A 27,261-nucleotide genomic window follows, 5' to 3' on the forward strand; every position below is an offset into this window, starting at 1 on the left:
AGGCCAGGATTGCCTTACAAGGGATATACGCCAATCGTTTATATAGATCTACTGCAGGACCAGCAGATTACACTAAGCAATACAACCAACTTTTATCCCACATTCATTATGCTGCTATTGGCCATACTGATGATCTGTCAATACCTATGGCGGCGCAATGTGGGTCTCTGTATTCATATGTGCATAACCGGCGAATGAATATGCACTTAAAGCAAGTCAGTCCCCGATAGAGTGGGGGTTCTCAGAGAATCCCGCATCAAACAAGCATAGGATGGAGGTCTACTGCTGCCCTTTACAATCGCCGTTTTCCAAATCTTATTGAAGTTCATAAGTAAGATGAGACAAGGAGGAACAAAACTCTGGTAGGTACTCCAAAATATGTCCAAACACAAAGGAAACACACGCTGTCGCCATGCAAAGCTGTCGTCTACTCATCCGTCATGTCTAGTACATGCAACCACTCATCAGGCTCATGAAATCGTCTCACTGCCCCCACATAAGGACTCTCCATCTCCACCCCTCGAGCAGCTTCATATCGCTGTCAACAACCTCAACGTCGCCGCGCTCGATCTTGGCGCCGAGCCGCTTCAGCCGCTTGGAGACGGTCTTGGCCACCATCAGGGAGACCTCGTTCGAGAAGATGTAAAGCACGGCGAAAACGAAGAAGGCAATGCTGGCAAAGCTGTTGCGGCCCAGAACGCTGTCTTTGATGCGCGCTAGCATAGCCTTGCTCTTGGAGAAGGCATACTCAGTGTTGTTGCTCGCCTGGATGCTTGACCTGCCCTCGGACGAGGAAGGCCGACGGAAAACGCGCTTGACGGCTGGGATGAAGGTCGCCCTGCTCTATGTCAGCTCACACGGCGCACCTGTGGATGTATCTCCAGGTACTTACACAGCTCCTCCAATAAGCCAATTCCTCCAGCGATGGTTCTCGCCCTCTTTGATCAGTACTCCAACCTCCTTTCGCAGCGTCTTCAGGTCCCCAACCAAGATACGGCCCTGCGCCCGAATTTGATCCTCCAGCTCCATCGTCGACGAGCCGTCGGGGCGTCTCTTGCGCATGAGAGAGAGGTACTCCCGCATAGCGAACTGCGTGCTCGTCTTGAGCGACCGGATATCCTGGGTTGTGGCTGTGATCGGCTGGAGCGCAGCGGCGGGGCGGGGCAGCTCGGCCATGGTTCCCGCTTGGGAGGGAGGAGCCGGGTAGTAAGCGGCCGGCCCAGCCATCTTCTCGACTACCGGAGGCTGGACGGCGACCTTGGGAATCGGGGGAGGATGGCCATATGTAATGTATGGCGGCGCCGGTTGGCTCTGGCGGATGGAGTACTGGCCGGATTTGCGCGGAGGGTCTTCTTCTCGGGAAGGGCGGGGGTAATCCTCCGGACGGGTCGGTTGGGCGTACTCGGGCTGCGACTGAAGATACTTGTCTGCGGGCGGTGCTCCTCCTGTCGGGAAAGCCCCGGGGCCGTTGTACGGCGTAGACGACGTGTCAACGGGTCGGGCCTGTGTTTCCATGGTTGCCATGTTGAGACGCAGCGCAACCAAGTGACACCAAAGTCGCGGCGGTGAGGGAGAGCCCGGTAGGGAATACGAGAACGGCGGCGGACCTAAAAGTGAGGGGTGTTCCTGGTTGAAATGCAAACAAAACAAAAACAAGAACCACTGTGGTTACATCAAGAAGGACAAGCGAGCATATGAGCTGAGCCGAGCTGTGAGGTTGATCCGATTTAATAAGGTGGCGGGGGAATTCGAGGAAGCGTTGGAACAGCTCACCACCGCTGCCCGCCTCGCCTCGCCTCGCTTCAGCGAAATGTGAGGTGACGGACAGCTGGAAGGCGGGATGGTGGGGCGGCACCTGCCAGCGAACGGTGCCTGGACCCACTGCGGGAAGAATAGCGGGTCCATCACACAGTGCTCAATGACTTCGAAAACAATGACGCCGCACGTTGTCTGTCTTTACTGCTTTCGATGTCGTCGCTTTTGAACTCTAGCTTCATCGCGACCGTCTCTAACTGTCGTGTCCACGTACACACCCACAATGTCCGACCAGGCCCCCTCGCGCTTCACAGCGCCGAAGAAGACCACGACAGAGCGTCTATCGAGCAATACTGTCGGTCTTGTCCAGCTCTCCGACTACCGCAAGCGACACGCCGAAGTCCTCGACCAGCAGGAGCGCGAGCGCGAAGCAGCCCTCTCCGGCACGTCCACCCCGAACCGATCCCACTCCGCGACTCCAGACCCCGGCAACGACTCTGGCAGCGGCGCAAGCAAGCCGAAGAAGAGAAAGAAGAAGATTGGGGGCAGCAAACTGTCTTTTGGCGACGATGAAGAGGAAGAGGAGGACGCGCTGCCGGTGAAGAAGGGGAAGAAGGACGCAGACAAGGACGGCGACGACAGCTCAGGGAAGAAGTCCAAGGTCGTTGCGAACTCTTCCGTCGCTTTCGTGCCCAAGGTTATGTCTAAGGCGGCTCTCCGACGTGAGGCGGCTGAGAGGGAAGCTTTGCGACGCGAGTTCCTGGCTATCCAAGAAGCTGTCAAGGCCACCGAGATTGCCGTTCCCTTCGTCTTCTACGACGGTTCCAACATCCCTGGAGGTACAGTACGTGTCAAGAAGGGCGACTACGTCTGGGTGTTTCTCGACAAGAGTCGCAAGGTTGGCGCCGAGCTTGGTGTAGGAGAAAAGGCCAATGCCAGGCGAGAGTGGGCACGCGTCGGCGTCGACGACTTGATGCTCGTGAGGGGTTCAATCATCATCCCGCATGTGGGTGTAATCTTGTCTTTATTTCTGATTCTTGGCTAATTGTTCTCCGCAGCACTATGAAATCTACTTCTTCATCATCAACAAGAGCACTGGCCCCGACGGCCAGCAGCTCTTCACCTACACCGCCGACGCCCCGCCCAAGACGGACGAGCCCGAAGCCAAGGAGACGCCCGCGGTCCCCGATGGCGGCCTGACCACCGCTGCCGCGTTGAAAGCTAAGGCGGCCGCTGTCAAGGCTCTGCCCGATATCAACACCCTTGAGGGGGCGACCGATGATCCGACCTTGACAAAGGTGGTGGACCGGCGCTGGTATGAGCGCAATAAGCACATCTACCCAGCGAGCATGTGGCAGGAGTTCGACCCTGAAAAAGACTACCAGAAGGAAGTCCGGAAAGATGCCGGCGGCAATACTTTCTTCTTCTCGAGGTGAACGTCCATTGTTCAGCCGATTTGGATATATCAGCTGGGCAAAGTATTCGTAAGGAGCGATCGTGCCGAGAGGCATTCGATCAATCCTTCAGCCTGCCAAGAGGCGAACTGCGAGGATGGCTCCGAGGATCAGAAACCACCCTGGCCAGAAGACCATGATGATCAGCATGTTGCCCCCGGGACCGAGTATCGTTGTCGCAAACTCCATGAAGACCTTTTTCCTCATATGCCGAATCTTCTTGGAGTTCCACGCCGTTCGCATCGAAAATCGAAGCGCCGACAGGGACTTTCGGGAGACATAAGCCGAATGAGTGGCGAAGAGTCTTGTCGCAACCACTGTCGACGAGAGCGTTGATGTAGCGAGCAGATGACCGTAGACGAACAATAGCGACGAGGCGATTGCGGCCAGTCTCTGGAAGCGGATGGCAAGGTCGAAAGTTGGTCCAAAGAGGGCAATCAGGGACCGTTGCCGGATGTTCACGCCGGGCTCGTGCGTCGACGACGTGAGGATGGCGACTTTGTTCATGATGGCAGATGAGGTCTCAGCAAGGGCTTGGTCACGACCTACGGCGGTGCCTTTTGGAGTGCAGGGGCTCAAGTGAGGGGTGTGATGGGTGCTGCCGCCGTCAGCATCAGGAGGGGCAACGGCATGGGCAACTTGGCGTTGGAATTCGAGATATTTATTGACTGGAGGCATGGCATCTGGTCACCAACGACTGAATGCAACGATACCCGTTCTTCCCTCCCACGCAGCTACTGCGCTTCTTTTCCGGTGCTCAGAATCGGAATCTTTGTGAAACTTGATCAGAGGAACGACATTCGAGATACAACAAGTCTTCAATAGCCATGATAGTGGCAGGCGCCTCGGTGCCGCTATTTACCTTAACAGCGCTCTTGTCCAGAATATTCCACCCCCTCCACCATGTCCAAGTCCAACACCCCAAACTCGGAAGGAAGCTGCGACGGCCGCCCCACCACCACCACCGAGACCCTTTTTTTCTACGGGCAAACCATGGCACCCACGTGGGGCTCTTTGCGCGCCGGATCGGGGGTTGAGGTTGGCATCGCACGCTGCGGGAAATGAGAACGTGGGATGTGATTAATTCTCATTCGTTGGTGAGCATCTGCGCGGTTCCAAGAGCGGAGAGGTTCGAAGGTTCGCGCGGGTTTGTGTTACCCCTCCCCCGCGCTTGACGAAGAGAGGATCTGGACTCTTCTTTGATCACTCGTAACTCAGGAAATGGTTTTCCACGATCCGTTGGAATCCTTAGAATGTCACAGATGAGAAGAGCTTCAATAAGTGATCTAACGACAACAGTAAGAGCTGTACAGGCTCAGGGCATCCGCGAAGCTGAATCTCTCAAGGTCCAAAGGGAGGGGCCCTGATCTTCAATCTGGCACACCTGGGCTCTTGCTACCACTCATGATGACCTCTATCTTATCTCTTTCATCGCGACAGGATCCGGAGGTTTCTGGGCCTGTCGGGAGGGGAGGCTGGGCCCATGTGCCGGCTCCGTGACTCGGGCGCCGGGCGTGGGCAATGGACGCTTCTTCATAGGCTCGTGTCTTCCCGCCGCTTCCGCCGGATTCTGTAGTGGAGGGGTCGGGTCCGTTCGGGATTGGGGGCACAGCCACGCGCCTCGATTGCAACTTGTGGCTGGTACCACTCACATTGAAGAGACGCTTTCTCTTCGTCTGCGTCCTTCTCATCGTTGAATGCGTGGGCAACTTATCCTCGCGATATCACGAGTAGGACCAGCTGATCATCTTTTGTCGCAGATGAGTTCATGCCTTCCTGACGCTGGTCTGTCTGGAAGGCGTCCTTTCGAATGTTATCGGACTTCATCTTCCACCCAGCGATTACAGGCCAGTGCTCGGGGCTGATACCAGCTTGAGAGTGCTCACTACAGGTCTTGAGGGTTCCTGAATGCGACATACTCAAAATGTCAGAGGCATTCCTTGGTTTCATGAAGCCCTCGTGAGCCCATCGCCGCCAACTACCCCGCCATCGTGTCCGCATTCCACCGTTCGGCCCGTTTGCCTACGATGCGACCAGTCTATTGAATCAACACACCCCGCCAAAATCCATTACTCGGGGTTAGCTGCAGACCGCTCACATTCAGCTGCCCAAAAATACCCATCGATCACAAGCCTTACGTTCCCGGCGGTCAGATCCTGTCGCCCCCGTTCACGAAATCGATAGACCGTTCTCTCGCGCTACACAGCATGACATCAGCCATGTCCACTCGGCCGAGCGCACGCCGGAGCCATCTGGAGTCGGTGAAAGATCTCCAAGTCGGTGAGAACGTAGAATCAGGCACAGCCACCAACTGTTGTAACGTTCCCTACGCTACCGAAGAGGCGAAAAACACGGCCAGTGAGCCGGACATCGTATTCCCGCGGGAGTGGCTGGACTCGTCCTTTGTTCGCGGGACAAAAAGATCTCACCCAGGGCTCCGCTTCGCTCGATCGGCCCGCCGGGGTGGCATGACGAGCATGACAAGCGCCGGCCGCAGCGGTTCCCCTCAGTGGAGCGATCATCAACCTTCGGCCGTGGGGCTCCAACTTCGACAGTGAGGAACTCGGACATGCACGTCTAGACGAATTCAGTCCCTCCTTGCAGCAGCCCAGGGAAGAAACGCCCGTATTGATCGTGCGTTTAGACGAGCGCGTGAATCAACACAGGCGCATTTTCAATCTATTCCACCTCGTAAAGAAATCGAACGATGTAACGGAGAAACACAGAAACATTCCATCCCTATTCCATCCGGCAATTCGAACAAGCCAGGACCCTGAAAGATGCCGTCCCAACCCAACCACCAATAAATCCAGCCACCCGTACCTAACCGTGCGCCCTACCAAACGGGCTCAAAAGTCTTCTGCACCGCCAGGGGAGATCGTGGCTGCATTCGACAGGCTGTGTGTGCAACCGTTAATGCGCATCGCAGAGCTAGGTTCTGCTGCCAACACGAGCCCAGAGATCGGCAGCCCTTCCCATCCGCAGCCAGTCACCGTTTAGACTTAATCTTTTTAGCTCGCAGAGGGTCGCATGACGGCAGAAACAACGCCTGCTAATAATGGCATACCGGGCTCCGCTACGGGCCTGCATCGCATACTTTTCGCGCTCCCCGGAATCGGGCATTTCCAGTGAGGCTGTTTTTTTAGTGTTTATGTGGTTCTTGTGCTATGCGGTATATGGCATCCCCCCTCTTTTTGTTTCTACCGCAGCCCGCTTGACTAGCAACGGCTGCGATCCGCGGTCTGCGTTTGTGAGGGGGATGGGCGCCGGGTGGGATGCGGCTAAAATGCAAAGGAGAAAAAAAACAGAGTGATGTGCGGTAGGATTTTCCATTGAGGGGGAATACGAGAGCAAGGCAACCCGTGCGACGTCATTCTCTTCAACATTTTGTGTCCTCCGGCTTTACCGACTTTCATGCGGATGGATGGCTGGGTTGAGGTTGACAGGCATGGAGCCAACCAACAAACATTCGACGATCTTTTTCTTCTCACGCACGCGACCTTTGATGGGTTGGTTGTCGAGGTTTATTTAAGCTGGACGTGCTCCCCGTCCGAACACTGCATCTCATCCAGCAGCATCTTGCATTATCACCACAGAGCAACAGTTCATCGCAACTCCTTAATCCCATCTCATCCTTACCAACCTCACCTAATCTAATCCTCAATCTCAACATCACCACCGCCACAATGCAGCTCCTCTCCACGCTCCTCTTCCTCGCCCCGGCGCTCGCCTCGCCCATTGCCCCCCGCGACGAGCCGACCTGCGGCCAAAAGTCCGGCAAGCTCTCCGAGTGGACGCTGACCGACTTCGACTTCCACGCCAGCTACATCTTCACGACGCCCGCGCACCAGAACTCGTGGGGCTACGTCAGCTTCAACGTCTCCAACCCGGTGCTCGACTACACCGTCTCCTGCTCCGCCGCGAGCAGCCGCCTCAACGACTTCTTCTACGGCGAGATGGTCTACGACTGCAAGGCCCCCGACGGCGAGAGCGCCACGACGTCCTTCACCTTCAGCCGCCCCGACGGCGCGCTGGCGCTGAACCAGAGCTGGACGTGCAACGATGACCCCAAGTACCCGTAAGTTTCTCTCACATGTGGCCCCGTGGACAAGAATGATGGAGGCTGACTAGAATGGTTGGGCAGGGCTCGGTATACCGCAAAGGGCGGCGCCGTCGCTGATCTCTCGTGCGAGGAGACGAGCTGGCAGAACCTGAACTGGACCATTGGCGAGGTCTACTCGAGGCGCGAGATCAAGTGCGACAAGATCACGCTGCCCACGCCCATCACTGAGATTTCCGCCGTCGCGTAAGGTGGATGTTGGTCTTGTTGTTGTTGGGGAAGAAAAAGGGCCGAGCGCAGGAGTTTGCGCTTTCCGGCGATATGCTTGAACGATTTCTGATGATCGCCATTTCGCTTGCTCGTCATTCCTTGGGGCATAGCATTGCATGGTTCCGGAGCCTTCGGACGGGGCTGGTTTAATGGAGTACATGAACACAAAAAAGGCGGATAGACGTTACATCGCAGCAGCATTTTTGAATAATATTAATGTATGAGTTTGCTCTTATCAAAGCTTTGAGGGGGGTTGGGTGGTTGGTGAACTGATTTTCCAAGTGTGTTGTGCGGATCTTTGCTGTCTGCGAAGAAGGAATGTGACGAAGTCGGGGGATCGGCACGGGATCCTGGATCGTGGACCATACCAGCTGACGGTCCGAGCTGGATAGCCGAGGCCGGGGAAGTATCTCGCGAGTACCTAGCGGCGGACATGTTCATGGCCACGGCAACCTCGGCCGAGAGAACTTGGCGTGTTGTATTTGAGTTCGGGAGGCGACGGTTCTGATACTGCCGTCCACAATATTCTCACGACTCTTGAATCCACTTGTGTCCCAGTAACGTCTTCGCATCCCGTCTTTCGGCTGGATCAAGTCTTATCATCGCCATGATGAAATCCAAGAAGTCTGCACGGTCAGAGTCTGACATGTTGCAGTTCAGCCTGTTTTTGCACATGTCGTTTAGGCATAGAGAGCCGAATGTTGAGGGCTTCAAAAGGTTACCTAGCGCACATTTAGCTCCGTAGATGTTTTCTTTTTCCGTAAAATACCGATCGCATTCCCTCGACCGAGATAGCAAGGACTTGGGGAAGGCGCCCAGAAGGGATGTCATCTGCGCCAGCTGGGCCTCGCCTGTGTACGGATCCTGAGGCGTCCAGCTCCCGTCGAACAGGACGGTCCCTTGGGTGAGTTCCCATACCTGAGTTGCGATGTGAGTACGGCTGTTTACTCAAGCTGCGTAATCAGAATGACTTACCACAAGCCCCAAGTTCCATATGTCCACTTTATGATCCCAATCAGCCCCGAGTGTTACTTCCGGAGCCCGAAGCATGGCGGGCTGGATCCACTCTGTCAAGTGATCGTCAAACCAGCTAGCTACTCCGTATCAGCCGTCTTCCTATTGCGTAGGCTACAGCGACACTTACAGGTACCGAAGTCTGCCAGTCGTACTGAAAGCTCGCTCGACTCTGTGATGTCTTCGTCTCCTGCACAAAACTCATGCGAACCTATGTAGAAGTCATCTGGTGGAGGAAGAGTCACATCGGATGACACGAATAATTCTGAGGGCGCCTGCTCAAATAGCTCGTTGATCCTAGGGCTTTCAATCAGGATGTTTGCTGGCTTAATGTCTTCAACGGAGGCAAGTTAGCAATGAACCGAATAGCGCTGGGCTTAATTACCGACCTGTGTGAATGACCTGGCACTCATCATGAAGATAGGAAAGTGCAAGAAGAAGCTGCTTTGAAACCCTCTTCACCGTGGGCACCGGAATCTTCGCTTTCGGGAACAAAGTTCTGAACACCGACATATTCGGGCCCATAGGCTTGGACACAAGACATAGGTGGTCTCCATTAGGTCTGCGGTGCTCAAAGTGGTCGAGAAGACCCAGGGCATGGGCTGTCCCTGGATTTGTCGCAGATTTCGAGGTCACATTCAGGAGGATATCCAGCTCGTTGATGTCTAGTCCGACTTTGGACGTGTGTGCGGCGAGGACTTTCAGTGCAACGTGGCTCTCGGTCCTGACGACCCGTGAGTTTGGATAAGGTACAATGCTCAAGTCGCATGTTACTCACTCGTTATTCCGGGCAAGCCAAACAGTTGAACAACCCCCGTATTCCAGCTTGTTCAGCACTTTGTACTTGCCATGGTTGAAATGGTCGCCGATTCGGACGGGGTGGTAGCCCCCTGGACGATAGCCTGCCAGGTCTTCTTCGTCAATAGGGCGCGGCACCTGGGACATGTTGGCGGACCAGACGAGCCTGGCACCCAGACGCCTCGCCCCTGCCTGGAAGGATTGCAGTAATTGTTTCATGGAGATGGCGTTGTGCTTGGTGAGTAGTGTTGGTGAGTGCTGTTGGTTCGAACTTCGCACCAGACCCGGAAGGGCTTTCGCCAGTGGAGCGTCAAGTAAGGGGGTCCGATAAAAATGTCGTGTGCACACACTGAAGCAGGTTGAAAGAAAGAAGTTGTCAGCAGGCCAGATGAGTTTTGTTTGCAAGTGCCCAGCTTTTCTTCACCTCAATGGATTCCATACCTTTATGGATTATACGCAATTTTCTCCTACGGATTGGCTTGGGTGGATACCAGATATTCCAGGTTCTCTCTCGTGTGAGCACCAATTACAGACCTTGACGATTCGAAACAGACACGGATTGCGAATCCCACGTTCGCGCAAGCCTTTACGATCATCCAAAGAACTACTCAATCATTATTCTGTTGTACGACCCTCGGATCTCCATTGAGGCTGTCTGCAGTAAGAGTCAGATTCGTTGAGAGAATTGCCTGGTCAGTCTTTGCCTTTTCAAAAGGGTGGGGGGTAAAGGCTACAGAACATCATCGAGGAGGAGGGCGAGGGATAACAGCCACGGTGATGATGAAGTCAAGTACAACAACCACAGTGAAATACTCAGAATAGCGATAGCACCTGCAAATAGTCTAAGTTATCACGTCAAGCAGTAAAGACAGCAAGTGACTCAAGCACATGCCTGGATGTATAACAAGAACTGCACCGAAGAATTGCAGGGAGCAATGTTCCATTTCTGTTTTTGTTTGCATAATACTCAAACTGCGCCGAATAAGCTTTCAGCTGTTACGGTCAGTCATCAACGAAGTCGACAGCCTTGCTCGCACACATACTGTGGTTGTTGATACAAAGGATCGCAACAGCACGACCCGGCAGTAGTCTTAAAGTTTATCTTGCACTTGATTACTCTACCCATGGGGTTGGTGGACCCTCAGGCTGCGTCGTACGGCATTGCAGCTTGTGTATCGCCGACAGCCACAAAACGAACCCTGCGTTTTCGCGTCTTTGACAACGGTGCCGCTGATCGATTGTCGCATCGGCAAGGAGGCAACACGGCATGCTGATTCTCCGAAGATAGAATGAGTCGGCTGTCAAAGCAGTATGCCGATGATCAGATAGTCGAGGCCCTTGGTGGCTTACTAGCAACTCAACTTAGCTGAACACGCGAGGCCTGTGCCACTGTCTCACAGCATTAGACACAAACAGGCAGACTTTGAGCATTGGGACCTGAGATCTTGAGACCAACTGCATATCGAAATCTCGGACTGCATGGCTGATGAAGACTCACAACAGCGCAGATGAAAGTAACCCCTTGCCGGCCATTCCTGCAGGCTCGAGCTGTGCCGCCGTAATCATGTTTCCTGGCAGCAACTCTCCGACACGTACCTATGATAAACATTTGGAACAAAGAAGATTAAACTGCGGTTCTCTCGGCTTGATAATATCTTCGCAGTTGGAAGAGAGGATACTGTTGAAATATGAAGGCTGCGATTCTGAAGAAATAGCTACCGGTGTCTCACTCATTTGCTGTGATCAATCGAACGTCGTTACCAAGCTCACAAGCTTACTTTCAGCCCTCTTTCATTACGTTTTGTGACCACAGACCTCTGATCTTGGTCTTCAATATGACCATACTGTTGTATCGAAGCTACTCTGATAGAATGGGGTTGCGACGGCTGTCGCCAAAGACAACTCGAAGCTTCTTCATCTTTTTGGTCGCCTGCGCTGCTCTTCTGGACGTCTGTCATGCCGGGCTCGAAGGTTAGAGACTATCCTGTAATATTCACAAGCGATACGACAATATTCTAATCAATCTGCCATCAGCCAACAAGAACAAACGCGACGTCACCAATAACCCTGCTTCCGCTATCACCGGCAATGAGACTGCGGTATCTGTTACAACCTCTGAACTCCAGGATGGACAGGTTATTACTAGCTTTCTGACCACATACGTTCTCGTTACATTCTCCAAAAGCCTTCGCGATGTCACGCCTTCAATTACCTCTCAAGATGTTCCTGCTTCCTCGGTACTCACATTGAATTTGTCAAGTCAAGCTGTCCCTGGAGCGAACACCAGCACTAGTCCTACATTTAATAGTGCGACCACCCTGCAATCCAGTTTCCGCGGCCCATTCGCCAATACTTCTACCACGCCCAACCCTCCAGGATTGTCCTCTACATCTACGTCACCCATCCCCGGCTCAAATGATACGTTGCCGCAAAGCAGTCATTCTGGGGAAACCAACGTCCTCTCGAGCACGATTGGAGGGACTGACCAGAACTACTCTTCAACGGGAACTGGCCCTACTTTCCCAACCCAGCGTTCCCAGAGACTTAATTCTACCTTCAATCCCTCTCAAACTCACAGGTCTTTGTGCGTGGGCGAGCCAGGACGCACCAACACATCTCATTCGGTTGCAACGAGGCATAGTGAAAGTCCGGGTGTTGTCCTGCCACCCTCATCAGTCACAAGCCTTACCCCTGCCTTTACCACAGGTTCTTCTACCACCAGGCCTGTCGATACGAGCAGACAAGATGACATCGTCCAGTCTTCTGGTACGTTAAGCGGCAGCGCACCCGCTTCTTCTGCAAGAAACACAGCCTCGACAAAAGGCAATGTAGCAGAGTCTTCCACCACCTCTTTAGGCGACGACACTCCCCGAGGAGGTCTGTCGTCCATCATCGGAACTAGCCCCAAGTCCACAATTGAAGACGAAACTCACACCACATCAACCGAGGATGCCAGCAGTAGTCATACCACCAAGAGAAATGGACCAGATTCTTCCACCGCTGGAAAGGATGTTGACGAATCATCTACCACCAGGAGAAAAAAATGCCTCTTCTTCAACTGAAAGGAACAGCGACGGCACCTCTACAGCTCAGGAGAACGATAGAAGCAAATCTACGAGCAAGCAAAAAGACAGCAACTCGTCAACTGACAGAAAGAATGACGATGAATCTTCAACAACCGCAAACAAGGACAATCAGTCTTCCACCTCTCCTTCATCTGGGAGCAGTCGGGTGTCCAGCACATCGTCGCCCGCCCGATCAACAACAGCTCAGCCAGGTGGCAGCGCGACAAGCGGTGTCAGCTCCACGACTTCCACCAGTTCAGACAACTCCTACGCCGTCCTCTTCATGACCGCTACGACAACGCAGCCGCCAGGCGTGGATTCAACAACCAAAGTTACATGGACTTCCTCTGAAGTCACCACCTCCTCATCCGATGGTGGCATCATCTTTCCTTGGATCGTACCCGTCTGGGGCTGCATTGGGCCGATTTGCCATCCTCAATGTCTTATTCCGTTTCTCGGTTGCAATATGCCTCAGCTCAAGCTTCCAGGCCCCATGGGGTTCCCGTGGGCCACGGTAAGCTTTCTCTCATGAATCAGATGTGCTACTTCTAACCGTGTTTTTCAGCCACCACCTATACCTCCCAAGGAGCCCCGGAAGGGTGACCCAAGCGATCCTGACGATCCGAAGCCTTCGGAGACCCCCACAACCACCTCGTCGGAGTCGTCTTGCACTGCTTCTACCACATTATATCCCAATTGCGGCCAAAGCTGTGTCGCTACACCAGTCACTACCATCGACAAGTCTTCAAGCTTCAGCACGTCATGTTTCACGGTTACCTGTCAGCCAACGGTCGTTTGCAGCAAAACGGTCGAGACCACAACGACTACAACAATCTCTACAGCTAGTGCCACCCCTACTGAATTCTTTTGCAGCCCAGATTCCGAGTGCGGGGACTGTGAGCTTTCCTCTAATGAGACGCAGTCCGGTCTATCAAAGAGAGTGATCAACTATGTCACCTGGAACCCTCCCGATGACGATGAATTACTTAACCATGCTGATGGAATATGGGCCCAGAGAAATGACACCAATCTGACACTTCCCATACATGAAAGAACGTTTGTGGTCACCTGGCCTGCTGGTGAGACCGCATGGCGCTTGCGGATTGTGGCGCCAAATTCAGAACTACTGCAAAGCCGCAAAGGAAACTTTCCACAGATATAGGGACAACGATGGCAACTCGCGTTTGGCTGCGTACGGATACTCCACGATGCAAGTCAGTGAGTGGGGTGACAAAGGAATCGTAGGTGGAAGCGGCCCGGTATGGGGTTGCAGTATTCTAATGATCATCACCAAACGTGGGATTTACGTGAGTCACAACTGGGAGGTCCCAAATTTTGCGAATCCAGATCGATACCCGGGAATCAACCTCAACGACGAGTTCCACAAGGGCGTGGAGAGGTTTCTGAAAGAGGGAGACGCACGTCACAGGGGCATTGACCAGTTGAAGGAGCAGACGCATATTTTCGACAACATGCAGGAAGACACACTGCAAATCATCATCTTCACTCCCAGGGCTGGATTCATGTCTCCGGAGCGCGTAGATCCTATCAGAGATCAAGAGGTGAGGCACGAGGCTCGAGTCGAACAGTGGAAAAACTTCATCGTTAGCCTCGGATTTCCTCGTGACAAGATTATGGTTCAGGCTTACGTCAAAGGTCCTTCATACTGGCCGGGTATGCCTAGGCCCCTACCGGACGGAGACAGGGCCATGAACTATTGGCAGCCGGAGTCTTCTGCGGGCCTTGCCTTCTTCCAATACCACCCGGCCAACAAGATAAATGGGATTAACCGAGGTCCTACCATTAGAGTGTTCTGGGAATATTACAACAAGACGATTTTTGAATCGTCTTGGTGTTATCAAGGAGATGGGAGCGTTGCGGCTCGTGACGATGGAAGTGGCGCCTGCCCAGCTCCTCTGGCTGCCGGTAATGGACCATCTGCATCAGGTGATGGAGGATCCGCCTCAGCATCCGCATCAAAGGGGAGATCCAATTCCTCGGGGAAGACCTCCACCAGTATTACTTCTACCAGTTCCCACTCGGCGACGGGACCAGGTTCTACTTCCCCCGGCAACAAGGCAGTCGCCACGAGCAAATCATCTGCCACCAAAACCCCAGGACCAAGCTCCACAGCACCATCATCAAGCCCTCCATCCTCAAGTACAGATGAGCCGCTCAAACGTACTGTTCATATCAGCCAATAAATCCGGGGTAATGTACATAAAAATGACGACGTCTACATGGCGAACATCACAATCTCCGAGACCAAGGATGGCGACAAGACTGTTTTGGAGAGTGAGCAGCACAGCGACGGTGGCAAATTCAGATCTCTACCGAGTGCGCAAACTTTGACGGATGACCAAGGCAACGAGCTGAGAATCGAATTCAAAAAAAGGGAACACCATAATATCACGTTGTGGGCGAATAGTAATGGCAAGCCGGAATTCTGGAGCATTGAGAATCTCGAGAAAGACGAGAAGAATCCAATGAAGCCATGGCGCGAAGTGAAGAGCACCGTCCCGAACGTAAGCTTCATTGACCTCTCCATGTCCTCTTGATGAATTGCTAACATTCCGGGCTCTAGAGATCTGCCGTTCTTATTCAAAGAGAGATTGAGTGCTTTTACTTTGTGTGAGTTTAGTGTTCCGCAGGAGGCCTAGTAGGCAAAAATGCCCTACCTTGTTGGTCGGTTCTTGAGTCTCAGTGTTTGTTTGGAAGACAAGTCATTTTCTGTTTTGAATTTCGGTGGAATTTTCAACCCTCGGTTGCTACGAAATCCATGTGTGTGCTCATTCATTCCCATGGGACCATTTTCTCTCGCCTTCAATTCATCAAGCAGGACAGATCTGTCAATTCACAACCCCTCTCGGTTGCATCATATTTTACGTGCCCTCAAGCATGAAGTTATTTCAAAACATCCCACAATGGCTTGTCATTCTCAAATTGAGGCCGATATCCCACTGTAGTTATCACGCTGCAGTTCCGCGTAGCCAGGGGTCTTCCATTAGATCACGCGCTGTGAGCCTGTCCTCCGGTCTCCACTGCAACATCTTCCGCAGGAATGCCAGAAACTCCGCCTTTTCGTCAGCTTCTAACACCCCCTCTTCTTCTTCAAGAGAGGTTTCTGAAACTTCAACATCGAGTATGAGTCGCCCTGCGGACTATGTCAGAAAGAATTGACGGTATTACTCTGAGTCTCAAACATACCATCTTCATCGAATAGAGTTTTCCAAGCCGAACCGCGCTCTAAGAGGTCTTCCGGCGGGGGGCCGAGCAGAGAGATCATCCTTGCAAAGTGCGCTGCCGTTGATACCGTTGGATCACGTAGTCTAGTCTTGAAAAGTAGTTTACCCTCAAGCAAGTCCCATATCTGTGTCTCGGTTATCTCGCATGCTCTGAATCCTGTCGTAGTTTCTTCTACGTACCAACAATCCTAGTGCCCAGATATCGATCTTTTCGTTCCATGGCACACCAAGCACTATTTCGGGGGCTCGATAGACATCAGGCATAACTTCCTCCTCGAATTCAAAGGGGCCTTCATCTATCCGAGCATCTCCGAAATCAGCAATAACGGGGTCTCCGGGCTGGTCTGGAATTTCTAGCCCCGTCGACGCATAAATCACCCGATCTTTGATAATCTTTCGAGCGCTGGGCAGATCCCATTCATCTTCTACGAGAGCATCAAGGACATCCGTGTCTCTAATTGATAACATGATATTCCCATCTTGAATATCTAGCATGTTTGTTAGTCGTTGCCCCAAAACTTCTAAAGACATGAAATCGGAGACATACCTGTGTGAATGATATTTGCCACCGTGTGCAGGTAGTCCAGACCGAGTAAAACGCCTTGGACCAAGCCTTTCAACAGAGTTGGAGGCACCCTGCCGCCCGCCATCTCACGAATGTCTGCAAGGGATATACCGAGAGTTTCAAGAACAAGACACAGATGACTACCATTTTGGCCTGCAATCTTGAAAGTGTTCTTGAGAAGCCTTACTAGTTTTGCTCCGGGATGATCAGATTTGACAGATTCCAAATGGCGGAGTACCTTTTCTTCGGTTGCAGCTTGACTATTGCCGACCGCGAAGACTTTGAGAGCGACGTAGACATGTTCTCTGCAAAATTACTCAGTATGAACCAGCTAAGTAAAATCCTAAAAGACGAATACCTCAAATCGCGGCATAGCCATGACGTCGACGCTGAACCAAAACCCAGCTTCAACAAGACTTGGTAACGCGACTCAAAGACCTGGCCGATTGTTACAGGGTACCAGTTGTCCGGATGGTACCAAGGGAAAGTCTCCTCCTCCAAGCGTACATGCTCGGGGTAAATTTCCTCGGGATCCGCATAAGGTAGTAGCCTTGGGGGCGATGCGTCTCGTGGCGCCATGTCTTGCTTCGGTCGTCGGCGTAGGCGGTGAAGGCGGGAGTTGGAGATGGGTAATTGAGCGAATTTTGTGGACACATCGGGCGCGGTGGTGGTGCGCCCTGCTCTTCCCCACAACACTGAGCGCGCGTCTTTGTACGACCCGACCTCATCATCTGCAAGTTCCAGTCACGCAGTCGTGATGTCAATTGGCTATATCAAGACGCGAAAATCAACACGTATTTCAGGGCTCAAGACCAAGCAAGTGAAGTTGTCATTTAAGTCTGGGTTTCCCTGTAATATCTAGTCGCACAATCTGGTCGGCTCGAAATGTGTGGAGAAGATGTCTGTCAGCAAAGGTGGTAGTGGTGGAAGAAAATGGAAGACAGACTCAGGCTCAGTCTTTACCTGGGTCATCTGAGAAAAGCTTCCTGATTACTCAATTTTTAACCAAATCACTAAAGATCAGACCATGTGTGATTTCAGTGCGTTTTCAGTCCAGCCCTTTGCCAAGGCATCGTCTTGGGCATGACTACTAGCGGCACCGTGGGCTGTAAGGACAGAAGGGGATATTTTGAAAGAGACTTCAATATCATCTGCCTTTAATGATTGGAGTAACGAAGGCCGTGCCATTCTCGGCATTCGACCAATAACCCGACCAGCTTATTCTTAAGTAATGCGCACCTATCTGTCAATTGTGAGTCTGGGTGTATCAAGTAGCTCCCCCGATTCCGCCACCCACAGCAAACCAATCAACATCATGAGGCGGGTGCAATATGAATGAGGCACAGCTGATGGGCCTTCCGTGGTGGAACCACCATCACCGTTGGATGAGCCGACTGACCTATGGATGTTATCAAGACAATCGGGCAGCTTGACGTGACCTTCATTGGCCGTGTCAAAGACATTCGTACAACCAGCAATCGGCGCCTGAGAAGATATCCAGCTTTCTGGTGGCTTGATCTATACAAACGCGCGTCCAGTGTGTGGCTTGAATTAGTAGGCGAGTGCGAGAGGACAAATCCAGGTAAGCAGGACCACGGCGTGTGGGGTTCTTTTGCGGCATGCTGACAGACATAAGCGTGAAGATGCGACCATCGGCCAGCCATTTTGGGCTCGCCGCATTGCTGCCAGTCGTGTTGACTCACCCGGCTGCTTTCATTGCACGAAGGATTTAGGGCATTGCGAAACTTATTAGTTGCCGACTGCCGATCTCCCGGAGTAAGCCCTTTGGTGCTACGGCGCCTGAAATCAGGGTAAAACAAGATACAACAATGAAGATATAAAGAGTCGTGGCCCGCCGTGCAATGAAGATCCGTGGATGTTGCAAATGATTCATAAATAATACAAATTAGACCCTCTCTTACCTTGCAGGCTCTCCCCATTCTTGGTCATGAATCCCGTCAACACCAAACCATACAACTTGCCCGCCGATGCAACCTGGTTGAGTATGTTTGTTTTCCCCCTAGCGCTGCCTCATTTCACCAATCTCCGTCGAAAAACTGACTTATCCTTGTGCAGTCACCGGTTGCTCTTCTGGTATCGGGAAAGCCTTGGCGACCTTAATCGCCAGCAAACCTTCCCACCGGTTGATCGCCACGGGCCGCAAGCCTGCAGATCTGTCTTATCTCTCCGACGACAACCCCAACATCCTCAAGCTTGCGTTGGACGTCACATCGCCAACATCCGTCAATGCTGCCTTTGAATCGGCAGTCGAGCACTTTGGGAAAGACTTTCATCTCGATGCTGTCGTGAACAACGCCGGGTACTCGCTTTCCGGCGACACGGAGTCGGCAACCGAGGAGGAGACCCACTTGGAAATGGAGACCCTGTTTTTCGGCACCGCACGGGTGTCGACCCGGGCTATCGGAGTCATGCGCCAGCATCCGGAGCACCGAGGCGGTGTCATTTTCAACATTTCCTCTTTGGCGGGTCAGGTTGGACTTCCCGGTCACGCCTACTATCATGCGAGTAAATGGGCTGTTGAGGGCTGGTCTGAGTCTGTGGCCAGGGAGATGCATCCGGATTGGAACAGTGAGCCTAATAATCCTGTCTTTCATGTTCGTTGCTCGATCGCAGGGCTAATTTCGGAACACAGTCAACTTCTGTATCGTGGAGCCTGCTGGAGTCAAGACTAACTTTGAAGGTCACAGCAAGGCCCATACCGCTCCCCATCCAGCCTACGCGGCCAGCGACATGCCTGCCCGAGCCCTTGAACGATACGTCAACGCAGGGCTCAAGATGGGCATGGGCGCTGAACCCTCTGCCATTGCGGATGCCATTTATGGTATCGCAAGCCGCGGGGAGAAGATTCCGTTGCGAGTGCCCTTAGTCGCGACGGCGTGGAAGATGATCAAGGGAAAGTTCGATAGCTTTTTGCCTGAACTCGAGGCAGTCAAAGACATTAGCGCTATGGGTCAGCAGATCTAAAGGTCAACACAACTAGTCCGCGCAATATCAATGGCCCCAGAGGCTAGTATTTCTATTCCAACTCATGGTTGTTCTTAGAAGTGATCAGTCATTATGTCTGGTCATATCGACTCAGCCCTGGAAGTAAAATCATGTGTTATGGCTTGAACTAATAGTTGTGACACAGAGTAGGGAGATAAGATCACGAGCGAAGCGAGGAAAAGGTTTTGCCAAATGGATCCAAATGCATTTTTCTATGTTACAAGTCTATCAAAATTGAGTTGTACAGCCCTGGACTGAGCAAGCGCCAGTCTTCCACCTCTGCATGCATTGTTTTGCTTGCTTGGTATTGCAATGCCAAGGTCAGGGGTCGCCCATCGTCGAATGAAAAGTCTGAGGTGACCGGAGTCAAGCGTCGATGACAGCTGGTTGTCGAACCGCTTACTCGAGGTCGAAGGCAGCGGGGCCGTTGTAGGACTGGACCTGGGCGTTGGGCTGGGTAGCGACAACGAGCTGGTCGTTGGGGATGAGGTGGGAGCCAGTCTGGTTGGAGCTGGGGGTGACGGGCTGGGAGACGGTGAGGGTCAGGCCCTCAGCGGAGCGGACGACGTCGAAGGTGCGGGAAGAGTCGGTGCAAGGGGCCTCCTTGACGTCGGGGAGGGTGCTGGTGCCCTGGGCCTGGAAGAGGCCGGAGCACTTGACACCAGTTGTCTCCATGGTGCCGGGCTGGATGACGGTGAAAGAGTAGGAGCACTGGGAGCTGTGGGGGATGCAGCCAGCGCTGAACTCAGAGACCTTGAAGGTAACGTCGCGCTGCTGGATAGCGGCAGCGGAAGCGACGGCGGCAGAGGCGAGGATGGTGAGGAACTGCATTTTGATGGTTGGTTTTGGTGGTTGGTAAAGAGAGTTGTTGAGTTGGTTGATTAGAGTTATTGAGTTGTAGGAGAGTGATTGAATGATTGTGTTGTGGATGAGGACTAGAAACAACTTTGGGCGATGAATTCAGACGTCTTATATACTCGGATCGTTGCCACGATCTCTCCAGACTTCGGCTGCAAGTCTGCAAATACGAGGAGCCCAACTGCTCCTCACTCGTTAATGACGATCAGTCCCGACGATCGGTGGAGCTCAGCAATGCTTGACTCGTATTCGGGGGGACCGGTCCCCCGCAATAGGAGAATATCGACGTCATATGCCACTAAAGCTTCTGTAACGTTATGTCGAGGTAACTAAAACAGGGAACAAAATCCACAGAGGCTCAAATCGCACCCTTTGAGCGATGCAAGGAAGCAACGTCGAAGGCGCGCCGAAGGGCCGTCTTGTCACCTTGTGTTCATCCCAACACTGCCCCAGAAAGCTTAAGCTCCAGAAGTAGGGGGCAACTGGCACCAGATTCCATAAATACAGACGTCAGTGTTGTTTTTCTCCACTAATTCAGGGCTCTCCCGCATTCAACCATCAGATGACACTCCCTCCGCCGCATTATCTAGTGAATTATACCTGCCAACTTGCAATCGGATTGATTCCGGAAGACAGAGCTCCCTCGTATGTCCGTATCGAAGCCGCTTACATACTCACTCTTCTGGTCCCATTCACCGCGCGCTAGACACGATGGTCGCAAAGGAGGCCAGCGCATTGCAGTGACGATGTATTTTGGTGTTAAGCGAGTCCCTACGCCGCACCCCCTTGTTTTAGACTCAAACCTCGCGAAATGGCTGGGGATTGGACAATGGACACCCGTATCGGTTGCAACGGCAAAGGGTCATCTCATGCTCTCCGTGATGTCCACTTGCGAGCCCACCATCGACCATCATCCAATACTGAAGCCGAGTTCGGCCATGATCACTCCTCACGGGCAGCAGAACAACCATGGCTCGCCATCCCTGACTCAAAACGCAGCGATCTTGGTACCGGAAATACGCACACCGCCATCGAAACCAGCCCTGTAGCCCTGTAAAACAACATGGAAGATGCGAATCTGAAAATCGATGCGGAGTTGCGTCCTAATGCCTGCCCACTTGCAGCCTTGTCACGATTGAAAAAAGGAGAAAGTCTTCATGGCGGTGTTGTAGAAGTGATTGTTGATTATGGCCCGAAAGCCAGCAAAAGGTCTCAGTGGAAGCAAGAAACCTTCGAAACATGTCGGATATGCGACGGCAATAAACATAACCTCGGACTTCTGTTCACGGCAAACATGAAGCAATTCGGAAATCCCACCAGTTGGGCGGCCTCTCCCCATGTTGTGGCGCCCGGGCCGCCCATAGGGCCGCATGAAGGGACGCTTCCGACGGGAGCTCTTTCAATGGGGCCTCGGACGAATGCCCGGCCGAGGCGGGTTCCCTGTGTCGAATAAATGACACAGGCTTTGAGTCTATAATTAGCCTGTGGATGGGTCCATCCTAATGCCTTAACAGATTTAATTGGCTGGTGGGCTTGCCAACGGGTGCTTCATGTTATTCCCCAAAGGCTGCAAATTGGGCAATTTTGCGATCGTTGTTGATTTTCATCATGTCATCAATCATGGCATCCACTTCTTTATGACCACCCAACGTGTTTGTGAAGCACACCAAGCGCGTGTTCACCGAGGTCTGCATCGTGGTTCTCGTCCAAGGACCTGCTGGCATTGTTGTTGCTATGATCTGTCATGCCAACTCAACAGAAACCAGACATGGATGACGGAATAACAAAGCCCCTCGCGTCCATGTTTCCGGGGCTTCTCTCTGATTGTTTTTTTACGAACTGCATTCCTCTCCAGCCAGCTTCATGCCAGTTAATGCCTTACGCTATGTTTAGTTTCCACGAATCGGGCGGTTGAGCAGATTTCTTTTTTTGAACCATCATTGATATCCACATTCACAACTCACCTACTATCGAGATTGACACGATCGCCGTTTTTGACAGCCCATGCATGTCGCTTTACGAGCTCTGTGGCTGCCGTGACCGAACAGCCCACCGAAGTACTTGGATGAAGCTTGGGCGCCAGTGATCAAATACGAACTTCAAGCCCTCTTTGCCTGGATCTTGAGGAAACAAACTGGACGTTTGCTTTATTTGTGCTTCTGAACCATCGGAAGCTGTGAGTTTCTGAGCTGATAATAACTCTATTACACTTTGCAGATATCTCTGCAAAATCAACATGGTGGCGGAGTGGTTAGGCTACGATGTATTCCTCGCCCCCATCGAATTATCGCATTGCGACCGTGATTGAGCTGTGCAAGCTGGAGAGACATCTGTCTCTTACTGCGGTAGTCCCGAGTCGAGTATCTTGCTTGAAGTTCAAGCAGCCATTTCGTTGATCCACCAGGCCAAGAGTATGATGGTCAATCGTTTTGGACCCTGATGCACATTCAACTGGGTCGCGCTTCACCGTGTTTTCTTCCATGACAGGAGACTACCCCAACGGCGGGACTTCTCCTACTTCATGCGTGGGAGAATGTTTGTGACCTTCCTGCCAATCGACCAGGCCAGCATATACCTACACCGCCGGGTTGAAAAGACCGAAGTTCATCCCTGATGATTCATGCTCAGGTGGGTGGGCAGTGTTGTTCCTCAGGAGCATCATACAGTGGAAACTCGTGTGTCATCCCACCGTCGATGCTTCGTTCGGCGCCCGCGCACTCCCTTCGAAACCAGGAATTCGGAATTCCCCCTTGAACCCACAGCTTCGCCTGCGCATTCAGGAAAAGGATAGTTGGCGAAGGTCGCAATCGCAGTCATCTCTTTCTTTCTTCTTCGTCTTCATCTTTACCTTACCTTCTGACCCGATCCCCATTCAATGTGGTGTTGGCCACACTGTTCATCCCACAGCGGTCACTCCCCATCGAACAATGCCAAGACTCATGCATCCAGTCGAATTTGAATGCGACAGAGATTGTGAGCAATACTCCAATCATTAACATAGACGGTGGTTTGTTCTGTGAAAGATAATCATCGACCTTGTGTGGTGAAACTGGACGCTGGTGGCCTTTCGATGCCACCGTTACCGTCCTGCCCGTCTGGAAATCTGCCGTCTTCGCAGATGGCACCCTCCCCGTTTCATATTCAAGAGCGGCCTGCCCGATTAACAGACACTCCAAATAGGAGATTTCGACTGGCCACCACCTTTTTGCCGGTCAAATGAGCTGTTAAAGCGACTATCTGCCGCGCTCAATCTATCATGGACGGGTCTTGGCAGCCTCTTGGTGAAGCGCAAGCTTGCCAAATTGTCGGGAAAGAGGGCGGCCGAACTTGTCATACATCGTTCTTATTGATGGTCATCAAGGGTCTTTTCGGTAGTTGGACGACTTTCAGAATTGGCTCTGCCAAGAATAACATAAAAGACACGAATGCATGCTGCAATGATGAGGTAGAAAGGCTCACAGTCTGCATTCCTTTTATTACCATCTACGGAGGACGTTGCCAGTCTTCTCGCAGTACCTTTAACCTGCGGAAGAGTCCAGATTTCATGGGCATGATAGGCTGATGTCATCATCTCTGTCTTCCAGGATGGTCGCAGAAAGCATGATTATTCTTGTTGCCTTCCTGACAGCAACGTCACTTGCCCTTCCATTCCCGTTCAACCTTGGTTCATTGTTATCTGAAGAACAAATAGTGTCACCGCGCCAAGTGGGCCAAGACGTTAAAGGGAACCAGACCGGCAATTCCGGCTCTGTCAGCTCTGGCGGAACAGGCGATGGGAACGGTGTAGGCTTTGCGGGTATAGGCAATGATATAGATACTGGTAGGTAATTGTTTCTAATTTCATAGATTTCCAAATACTTTTACTCAATTGAGGTGCTAATTTGCCACCTAGGCGACGACTTCGATATCGGTGACGGGAACAATACGATCGGTGATGGGAACACCATTGAAATTGGAGACAGAATTACGGAGGTGACAAACATCAACGTCGGCTCTGGGAACTTTTCCGGCGTCAATGTCGGGCCGGGTGGCGGGGGAACCAACGGGATGAACAAGACCGCCGACATGAGCATTAATATAAATCTACGTGTGATGGTTGAAGACGGTCGTGTGAGCATCGGGGTTGTGTAATGGCACATCAGAGCCAGAAGGTTATCAAGTATGAATGGTTGCTCGATTCAGGAACTACCCTTTGGTGCAGGTTTTGAGTGCAATTTCGGACAAATGATGGGCTAGCTTAGGACCAAGAAATAAAAACCATCCACAACCAAATACCACAGCCCGCGCTTCCTATCAGTTCAATGTAGTGCAGTCTCAACAAGTGACTGGTCTCGGTCCAGGTGCCGTATACGCCTTGCCTCCATTGTTGGGGACACCACCAGTGCCATAGATGTTGATGAAGATGGACGGGTCACTTTGCTGATAGGCACCCGGGAACTTGACAGTCGAGCTCGGGGACAAGGATCCAGATCCCGTGACCTTGATGTTTGCGCACGAGATGTAGAATTGAGCGCCGTTCTGGGTGTGGGCGGAGTGTAGAGCGAGCAGCTCAACACGCAGCAGGTACTCCCCGGGGGCGATGCATTGAGGCATGTTGAAGTAGCTCCAGCCATTGTTGCTGATCATCTTGTCAACGGCCCATTTTCCGGAGCTGGTGTCAAGGTTATCCTCAGCGACTTTGAACCAGTTGAGACCGGTGATGCCGGTGGACGAAGCGCTGGGGACCTTCGCCAGCCAGGCGGTGATCGGGCCCTTGTGAGATGCGGCGATCGGGTTATCCGGGTCTCCGGGAAACTGGGCGCCGCCGATGACGTGCTGCCACCAGGCACCGATCTTATCGCCGGGAGCGATCGAGATGACCTCCTGAGAAGAGGTGGCTACTTTACCGCAGATCATATCCTGGGAGTTGACGTCTGTTGTCGGATTATTCTGATTCGGAGCGCGGAGACCGGCGAGAGATCCATATTCCTTCCCGTTTACTGATATTTTCTGTAAAGCGGAAGATGAGTGACGGGAACACGATCGGTAAATACCTTCACATGACTTACTTGGAAGATGCAGTGACCATGGACAAGTGCCGCAAGGGCAACCGTAGAGAGGAACGATAGCTTCATGACGAGGGTTTGATTCGGGAGAAATAAGTGCTATGATGACGAGAAAAACAATTGAAAGTGTCTCTGAAGAGCTTAGTCTTATATATATCACCACAGAGATCGAAGTTCGGGGTTCAGGGCATGTTCGAACCTTTCATCGGAATCCAGGTCCAAAACTCCGATAGGTACTTCTCTATTCTGAGGGCCACAATGATGCGCCCATTCGCTAGTATGCTGCCTCCAGTCGCATAGACGCCCTGGCGAGGAAGCCCTCGGAGGCAAATAACGGGACTACACTGCCGCCAAACCGAAAGGGCCGACATCATATATCTCACAGCGACGCTGACTTTCCTTCACACATTGCCTGGTAGATCGACATTTATGTGATTGGTCAGAGCGGAAGTTGAGTACCGACGACGGTTCTGGTTGGCAGAAATTGCATTTAGGCGGATTACTTGACGACCATGAACCAAATCTGTGACTGCGGGGGACACGGCTGGATATGACCTGAAATGTCGTGGCTGGAATCCATATGAGGCGTTGATCTGGCCGACTAAGTCGGTAATTCATCTCAACGAGACCTGGGCAAAGCCTGATTACAAAGTTTATGACTTCGTCTCTTCAATATCCATCTTTCTGGCTTGGGTCACGAGATCGACGACTGTTTGATCAAACGTCCGGTAGTTCAGACCAAGCTCCTTTGCCGCAGTTTTGTTCTCCAGACCGTGTGACGTGTCAATCACCTGCTCCTCCTGGGCAACAGTGTCCCTCGCCCAGTCAAAGTTGTCAGCCATAATCTTCGCAGCCAAACCGTACGAGAAACGATCGTTGGCTCCCAAGAGGTATCGCTTTCCGCCTGCCTCAGGCCGTAAGAGCGCCTCAACAAGCGCCACAGCAAGGTCTCGAACATCAATCCAGAATGGGACTCTAGCCACCGGAAGGGGGGTTTCACCCTTTGCAATTTTCCAAAGCATCGCATTTGACTCGTTCAGCTTCGAAACCCCGCTGACTGGATGCACGACCGGTCCGAATGTCATCGGGGGGCACAGTGTCACAAGATCGAAGTGGCGAGATTTGCCTTCGTCGATAGCCCGTATCCAGTCCCAGGCGACTAATTCTGCGTACTTCTTTGCTGCTCTGTACGCAATGACTGGGCTTGTTCCAGGTATGCAAGCTTCTTCCTCAGTTAACGGGTTCCAATCATCACTCGTGTAATCGAAGTAAGGAGGTGCCTTGCGTCGGCGTTGAGCACAGCAGCGAAAGATGATGTAATGACGATTCGCTTGATGTTTGGTTGAGCCTCTGCCGCAGACATGATCGCATGCACGCCGTTCTTTGCTGGTTGAATGAGCTCTCTCTCGTTATCCTTGACATCGTACGTGAAGGGCTATGGGATGATGTCTGTAAGCATCAATCAGAGGCCTGAAGAACAATCATACTTACATTGGCAACGTGGATGATGCCATCGATACCCTCCATCTTCCCGTCAAACACGTTGGTGTTCTCGAAGCCCCCAACTTCGATGAAATCTAGTTTATCGGCATATTGCGCCCGTGTCTTGATCATTTCCTCCCCCTTGGCCAAGGTCCGAGTTGAGCCTCGGACTCGGAAACCTCGTCGGAGGCGTTCATCGACGATATGGGCTCCAATAAAGCCCGTTGCACCCGTGACCAATACGTATTTTCTAGATGGAAGAGTTAGAGGTATCAAATTGTGCTGAGTCCAAACTTACGATCTCTCCATCATGGGGATGGTTTCACAATAACACCTTGGAATAAGGTCGTCACAAGATTCCTTAGGTCGCGTCTTGTAAATATCCGCTTCCCCTCACCAACATTGTTCGGATTCCTCTTACCCGAGAGCCCGAATCGTCCCTGGCATACTCCGGAAACTAGTCCCACTCTAGACTATCATTTGATTGGCTCAATGCAGCCCAACTTGGACTATCATTGGACACGGAATTTGTACCACGACTAGTCCCCATGGCGGTCCTCGTCTACGAAACCGTTACACTGTGTTCGGGAGCTGTTTCAATGCTGTGATCCATACGAGAGAAACACAGCACACGCTGTTCAACG

The 27,261-nt window shown here is 52.3% G+C and overlaps 9 protein-coding genes across 9 annotated transcripts; 3 read left to right on the forward strand and 6 right to left on the reverse strand.

Annotated features, from left to right (window-relative positions):
- Positions 1–483: 483 nt before the first annotated feature.
- COL26b_014140 (uncharacterized protein) lies at positions 484–1,515 on the reverse strand (the record flags this gene model as incomplete). Its single annotated transcript, XM_053186718.1, has 2 exons — positions 484–838; positions 893–1,515. The coding sequence occupies 2 exons, from the start codon at positions 1,513–1,515 to the stop codon at positions 484–486; spliced, it is 978 nt and encodes a 325-aa protein (XP_053029329.1).
- A 523-nt stretch (positions 1,516–2,038) lies between these two features.
- Positions 2,039–3,191, forward strand: COL26b_014141 (uncharacterized protein; the record flags this gene model as incomplete). Its single annotated transcript, XM_053186719.1, has 2 exons — positions 2,039–2,761; positions 2,814–3,191. 2 exons carry the CDS (start codon positions 2,039–2,041, stop codon positions 3,189–3,191), a joined length of 1,101 nt encoding a protein of 366 aa, XP_053029330.1.
- Positions 3,192–3,278: 87 nt separating this feature from the next.
- On the reverse strand, positions 3,279–3,716 carry COL26b_014142 (uncharacterized protein; the record flags this gene model as incomplete). The annotated part of the gene is made up of 1 exon (XM_053186720.1): positions 3,279–3,716. One exon carries the CDS (start codon positions 3,714–3,716, stop codon positions 3,279–3,281), a length of 438 nt encoding a protein of 145 aa, XP_053029331.1.
- Positions 3,717–6,895: 3,179 nt separating this feature from the next.
- Positions 6,896–7,519, forward strand: COL26b_014143 (uncharacterized protein; the record flags this gene model as incomplete). Its single annotated transcript, XM_053186721.1, has 2 exons — positions 6,896–7,287; positions 7,354–7,519. The coding sequence occupies 2 exons, from the start codon at positions 6,896–6,898 to the stop codon at positions 7,517–7,519; spliced, it is 558 nt and encodes a 185-aa protein (XP_053029332.1).
- Positions 7,520–8,067: 548 nt separating this feature from the next.
- COL26b_014144 (uncharacterized protein) lies at positions 8,068–9,498 on the reverse strand (the record flags this gene model as incomplete). Its single annotated transcript, XM_053186722.1, has 2 exons — positions 8,068–8,438; positions 9,366–9,498. The coding sequence occupies 2 exons, from the start codon at positions 9,496–9,498 to the stop codon at positions 8,068–8,070; spliced, it is 504 nt and encodes a 167-aa protein (XP_053029333.1).
- Positions 9,499–18,174: 8,676 nt separating this feature from the next.
- On the forward strand, positions 18,175–19,211 carry COL26b_014145 (uncharacterized protein; the record flags this gene model as incomplete). The annotated part of the gene is made up of 3 exons (XM_053186723.1): positions 18,175–18,229; positions 18,303–18,815; positions 18,961–19,211. The coding sequence occupies 3 exons, from the start codon at positions 18,175–18,177 to the stop codon at positions 19,209–19,211; spliced, it is 819 nt and encodes a 272-aa protein (XP_053029334.1).
- Positions 19,212–19,631: 420 nt separating this feature from the next.
- COL26b_014146 (uncharacterized protein) lies at positions 19,632–20,063 on the reverse strand (the record flags this gene model as incomplete). The annotated part of the gene is made up of 1 exon (XM_053186724.1): positions 19,632–20,063. One exon carries the CDS (start codon positions 20,061–20,063, stop codon positions 19,632–19,634), a length of 432 nt encoding a protein of 143 aa, XP_053029335.1.
- A 4,341-nt stretch (positions 20,064–24,404) lies between these two features.
- COL26b_014147 (uncharacterized protein) lies at positions 24,405–25,204 on the reverse strand (the record flags this gene model as incomplete). The annotated part of the gene is made up of 2 exons (XM_053186725.1): positions 24,405–25,079; positions 25,139–25,204. 2 exons carry the CDS (start codon positions 25,202–25,204, stop codon positions 24,405–24,407), a joined length of 741 nt encoding a protein of 246 aa, XP_053029336.1.
- A 584-nt stretch (positions 25,205–25,788) lies between these two features.
- COL26b_014148 (uncharacterized protein) lies at positions 25,789–26,926 on the reverse strand (the record flags this gene model as incomplete). The annotated part of the gene is made up of 4 exons (XM_053186726.1): positions 25,789–26,333; positions 26,375–26,570; positions 26,627–26,867; positions 26,916–26,926. 4 exons carry the CDS (start codon positions 26,924–26,926, stop codon positions 25,789–25,791), a joined length of 993 nt encoding a protein of 330 aa, XP_053029337.1.
- Positions 26,927–27,261: the final 335 nt, after the last annotated feature.

Source organism: Colletotrichum chrysophilum (genome assembly GCF_026319265.1).
Source record: "Colletotrichum chrysophilum strain AFK26 chromosome Unknown scaffold_299, whole genome shotgun sequence".
Taxonomy (NCBI): domain Eukaryota; kingdom Fungi; phylum Ascomycota; class Sordariomycetes; order Glomerellales; family Glomerellaceae; genus Colletotrichum; species Colletotrichum chrysophilum.